This window comes from Phaeoacremonium minimum (assembly GCF_000392275.1).
Source record: "Phaeoacremonium minimum UCRPA7 unplaced genomic scaffold PA7_03_scaffold_408, whole genome shotgun sequence".
NCBI classification, from domain to species: Eukaryota; Fungi; Ascomycota; class Sordariomycetes; order Togniniales; family Togniniaceae; genus Phaeoacremonium; species Phaeoacremonium minimum.
Window position 1 is genome coordinate 161,697 of NW_006921310.1, and position 6,000 is coordinate 167,696.

At 52.1% G+C, this 6,000-nt stretch overlaps 1 protein-coding gene across 1 annotated transcript; it reads right to left on the minus strand.

The window, feature by feature from the left end:
- Positions 1-1,452: 1,452 nt before the first annotated feature.
- On the minus strand, positions 1,453-2,315 carry UCRPA7_5237 (hypothetical protein; the record flags this gene model as incomplete). Its single annotated transcript, XM_007917784.1, has 2 exons — positions 1,453-1,610; positions 1,796-2,315. The coding sequence occupies 2 exons, from the start codon at positions 2,313-2,315 to the stop codon at positions 1,453-1,455; spliced, it is 678 nt and encodes a 225-aa protein (XP_007915975.1).
- Positions 2,316-6,000: the final 3,685 nt, after the last annotated feature.

Consider the following 6,000-nt stretch of genomic DNA (forward strand, 5'->3'; position numbering starts at 1 on the left):
CCAAGCATCTTCATTGCCTTCGCCTGAGAATCATCCCGGGTGCGGGTACGCTCGACCAATGACCCTCGACTAGACTTTGCACGAAGTATTCCAAGTGGATTAGACCGCGATGGAGGAGGTGGCAGGTCCGATGTAGGTGCCGGTGTTAGACCAGGCGAACCAGAGCGGCTGCTGTCAGACTCGACATACGATGTGAGCTTTTCTCTAACACGACGGCGGGCGTTCGCGAGCTGGTTAGCAAATTCGTCCTCCTGTTCCCCATCTAGTTCATCGACTTTCTGCTCTGACATATCTTGATCAGACAGAGGCTCCTCGCGCAACAAGGATAGTATGTGATGCTTTCTATCTTCACTTTCGTTTGGCAAGTCCCAGTCATTGTCTTGCCAAGGATTCGACCTCGCCCCCAGATCGTTCATGAGACTAGAATTCCGCGGGTCAATGGGGAAACTAGAGTCCGCACCGGCTGTCTGAGGTGGTCGGTCATAAACGGATGACGCGTTGCTCTCTGAGCGGAGATGTTGTCGCACCATGCCGCTGAGCCCTGCACCGGTCGTTGGCCCCAAAGTTGGCGAATCTCCCGGGATTTCTTGACGAGGCGGACGCATGGTTGCCTCGGGATGTTCCAAAATGGGTGATGGCTCTTCACTTGGTTGAGAATTCATAGACAATGGGGTAGGCATAGCAGCTTGTCGAAATGCGGGATGGTCACGGTCTGATGGCCGCTGAATAGCCATCTGCGGCGGGACAGGTGGCTTGGGGTGTTCCTTGAGGGTCGGTGAGTCCTCTGAATCGTCTAGAAAAGACATGCCATGTGAATCATCCTGTGCTGGAGCACCAGTCTTGATAGTCAAGTCAGCCGCCTTTCCATCGATGTGCCGACGCTGAACGGAGGAGGAAGACCGTGAGCGGTCGGTTGCAAATGAAGCATTAGATTCTGCACGGAATCTCTGTGTGGGCGTTTCCCGGCCTTGTTGTAGTTGCAGTTGCCTCTGAGCATACTTGGATTCATCATAAGAATGCAGAGGTTTTTGAAACACTCCCATAGCTGTGGCCTTGCCACGATCGTTCGGTTGGATTGGCAGGAGCGGGTGCTCACCGGTCTCGCTTATCGGTGGGCTCAAAGGAGGTGATCCGCCAAAGCTATTCTTCGTCTCACTGGCAGGCACTTTGATACCTAGATCTATGGTCCCCATGGATGAACCTGTCGTAGGTGGACTCATCGATCGCAAATTAGGGGCACTTCCCTTTGTCAAGATCGGCCTTCGCTCGCCTCCGAACCGTTCACCGAATCCCAACGTTGTAGGAGAAGGCGAGTTTTGGGTAAGATCAGGTGTTCTTGTGCCCAGGGTTCTTTGGCGGGAAAGCGTGTCGATACGTGACAAAGCGGAAGATTGCTGATCGTGGAGGTCCTGTGTTAGGCCTTGTTCATAGAGCCGACGTGTACGGGTTACACTACGCTCCGGCAGAGGAGTCGAAGTACTCGATGCGGTTGCTGATGACTGAAACTGCCAATCTTTCGTAGGAGCTGTGGGTTGCGATGTCACCGAAGTTGCTGCAGTGGAGTTTCGTGCTAGAGATGGGGTTGATGAGGTCGTAGAGGAGGTTTCCCGCTTCCGATTATAGCCAAGCGGTAGTGGAGACTCGGATCGTGTTGTCGGTAGACTCTCGTAGGTTTGCGTGTCGTTAGCGTACCTGTCGTCTTCGTCGAAGGAACTCCTTTCTTTTTCAGCTTGACGCCATTTTTGGAAAGCAGAAAGAGCAACGTCATCCTCATAGAGTGCTCGGCCGCCCATACCAGCGACCCCTCTTCCGGTTGAGCCTCCTACGGGAATTTTGTAGATTTTTTGCCTTCCACCAAACAAGTTGTTGCCTTCTATAGGCTTTGAGCGATTCATCACGCTGCCTTGGGCGATATCATCAGATGCAAATGAGTCCACTCGCGCAAAAGGAGCGCCTCTGATCGACTCCACCTCCGCAATGTCGGCGAGCCCACCACCATAGCCGAAATCCATCAACCGAGATTGGCGCTTAGGAAACAAGACGCTATCATCGCTTGCCTTGCCAATCTTTGTGTTTGGATCATCTTGCTCTCGAAGCATAGAAAATCTAGCCGAAAGGCCGGTCATCAGTAGACTTGTGCGGAAATCATCACTAGATGGAAGTGCTGATGTGAGATCGATCTCCTTCTTTTGCTCTTCTTCTTGCGATTTCTTGCCTCTCCGAAAGAAGGACAAGGACGACTGCTCCGACTCGAGAGAAGGTCGGGAGGGGATGGAGTCATCCTTGGCCTTCTTCTTGGTCCTAAAACGGTTCATCGTGACTGTTGTACGCAAGTTATTGTAACAGAGGAAAATCCGCGGAATTACAAATGATGCCGCTTTGGGTCCAAAGACCACGAGATATGTTGTCAAGTTGCGATTATACTGCTAGTTCCCATGAAAGCGGTCGATGTTGGGGCTTTATTGCAAGAGGACAAGACGGTGTGACTTCGGAGTGGAAGCACCAGGATTCAAGGAGGCTACCCGACAATCTCCTTCGTCAAGTCGCACTACAGAAGAACTCGAAGGGTCAGCAACCTATGGCTTTCATTCATTTCTGTACATCGAGTAATGAGTGGGGGGGCATCAAGAGCTCTCCGCACAACCAGGTATGCGTGGGGGGATCCGCATTGGCTAAGTGCGATGCCAATAATGCTACAATATAGAGGTTGGAAAGATAAACAGACGCGGGGGCTAATGAGAAAGCATGAAGTGATAGACTTAAACAGGCAATAAACTCACCTGTTATCGTTAATGTTGCCGGTGTCGAAAGCGTTTCAAAGGTTGAGATAACCCGGTCTGTCGAAAAGAACGAGATTAAGTTGGGTAGCGGACGGAAAACGGCGATCAAGCACGTCTCGACTTCAGACGGGACGGAAGTGTGGAGCATTCACTCTACAGAGGACAAATACCGAGGTTGTGCTCTCGAAATCGGCGAAAGATGGCAAGAAATGATCGTCTTGAATGTCTTTGGCGTTGGCCGGAACGTCGAGTTCAAAAGGGGCTACCAATTGGTGGTCGGATTGGCGGCCAAGAACAATATATGAGATTGCCCTGTTGCACGAGGCTTATTGATCTCCTGCACAATAGGCTGACCACAGGACTAGGCAATTGAAGCCTGTTGTGCGAAGGTACGCAAGATCGCAGCCAGGTCGTTGAGGCAGTGCGATCGAGGGACGCGACTCTGTCCGTCGTCCGGTGGTGTTGAGTCGATAGCACAAGAAGTGCTCGTAGTGTTTTGTGAGGGAAGTCGAGAAGTCCCCAGATATTCCCGATTCGGTTTCTGTCCTGTACGGCAAGTTTCTTCTCGGAGGACCCGCGTCTCGTCTTGTCTCGCGGGATCGAGTGTGGTTTCAAAGAGGGAGGAGGCGAGCGACAAATGGCTTCGAGTTGCTGTCGCGCGTGCACGAGAGATTGACTCAGGTTATCCAGGGCGTGCGTGCGTGTACTTTGGATGATCTAAATAGCCGCGTGTATGCGTAGATCCGGTGAAGGTCTCTTGTATGTCCTACGACAGTAAGTACCTAGACTGCAGGGACCGGTCGACATGCGCCGTGGGCGTAGAGTAGATGCAGGCGAGCGAGACACGCAGCTGCACAAACGAGCGGAAAGGGTGAGTGAGGGTGAAGTTGTGGCGTCCGAAGCCAAGGGATGGAGGGATGGCAGGACGGAAGGCGCGAGTGAGTGGATTTAGTGAGTGAGTTGACTGGCAGGTACGGACGGACGGGTACCTCGTGGCGGGCGGGAAGGAGGGAGGGAAGGGACACCCAAGGCGAGGAAGGCGAGACCTGGAGAAACAAGGAAGGAAGGATCGAAGATGGAAAGGCAAACGGAAAGTCCAAGACAAGACAAAGTCAAGAACGATCAAAGACCCAGAATCTCTCAACCTGAACCGAGAATCCACCGTAGTGCAGAGAGGAAAAAATAATCGTAAATTACCCGTCCACCAAGGAAGGACTAAGAGAGTGTCAGATGGGGATGGGATAGGTGGGTGGATTGCTACGCAGTAGTTGGGGGGAGAGACCGGGCAGGGCAGAATGTGGAAAGAAGGGAGGGAGGTAACTGGGAGACTGGCGAGACCGGGTCCCGCCCGCTCAATGAGCGAGTGAGTGGAGAGTGCCAGTGAAGGGCCCTGTCCAATTACCCTACACTACTGCAAAAGAGCAAGGACAATGGAGTGGGAGTGATGGGACGGCGACAGGGACGAGCCTTCCACAATGGATTGGCAGCAAGAACCGGGCAGGGTTGCTCCTTCCTGCCCATTGAAAGAAAAAAACACGCCCTGCCCTATCCAACAATCGCGAACCTGCCTGACAGAAAGTCTACTGGCCTTGTACCATACCGCCGTTGTGCACTACGAGATAGTGCAGGCGGTAGCAACCTTGGAACCCGAACCAATGCAAGGTACGTCGCGCTAAAGCCACACCACCTGCACCTTCCTGGCCCGGGGCGTAACCGGTGGGGGCATGTGGGGAGGGTCATGGGTCTCTTGAGAAAGCCCGCTGTTAGAGCTAAAGGAGAGCCCCATGAGATCGAGGAGCGCACAGTACGAAAGAGTCGCCTACTAACTCAACTCATGTGCACGTCTTCGCAGATATCCAAAGATTTTTCATTGCCCATCTCTATGTGATGTTTACGCTGTCGAGGCTGTGTCTTTTTTTTATCAGTGATCTGCGAAACACCCCATCGCTAAGCGTAAGATGGAGGTGCAGCGCTGCAGCGGAAACCTGCATATTGGAAACGAACGATCCTCCCGTCTCCAAATTTCCAACTGCGGTCGCCGAGCGAGCTGACAGCGGCGATCCCTTACGCCGTGATGCATCAACGTTATTCCCTCAGAAATCCAGGTGCAACAGTACGACGAAGTCTGATGCAAGCCAGATCATCAGACACTTTCATAGCATACGACGGCTAATTCGGTCCTAAGAATTCATATCAAAAGGCGTGCAGTGCACCTACGACTTCTTAGCACTTCAATATCTACACAGCGGCAAAAAGAAGCTTGATACACTGTTCAGGATGATCAATTGGGTTCTCTCTCCCAACCGCATGTGCAAGTCCTGAGATAAGTCAGGGGCTCGGTATGGCTCGGAAGAATGCGTCTGGACCATTAGAAACCCAGAGCTCGTTCTTCTCCTTGATGGTTGGCCATGGCCAGGGCGCGTCTCCAAACTTTTCGAGGCCATCCCACGAATTCCCTCTGAGTCTCTTCCATCATAGACTCGAAAGATGGCCAGATGAAAGGGGTTGCTGGCTCAATTGGACTAGATTTCAACATGAAGGTCGGTGTCCGTGTCACCTGCGGACCAACTTTAGCGGCCCTTAGACAAACGGGCCGTGCCTTCTGATTAGACTTCCCACCTGGCAAATGAGGTTGATAAATTGCTGCAATCATTTACAGCAATTGCTTTTGATATGCAGACGCTCGTACAAGCAAGCCTAACGGGACCCTGGAGCAAGGGATATCTGCTGTGGCTCCGAATCCACCTTCTCTCGCCATAACCAAAGGTTGATCACTTTCCTTCTTGTGCTGGGTTGGTTTGCCCTCGTGCCACCGACTCAAAGTGCTACACTTCAGGAAATGTTGATTGGTAGCCATCTAAGACACCCCACAAGCATTTTCATTCGAACGTTGGTCTTGCATATAATCAGATGCAGAGCCCATCTTATCGAAAAGCATGCAGCATCGCGATGCATCATGATGGGGCCTTCAGCTTCAGCGGTGCCAAGCAGCAGGCAAATTTTTCATGTTCCAGTGGAGTTGAGCCTGTGGGCTCTTCCGAAATGTCAGCCCATTGGACCAAAGATCTGAACGTTCGGACGATTCATGTTGAGACAACATTTTCCTTCTCGATAATCCTCATGTGCTCGAGCTATGCCGAGGGGATGTCGTTCACCTACATTCTACGACGAAAGTAGTGTTCTCACACCATGAGCTAGAAATTTGCCTCGGGGCGATGAT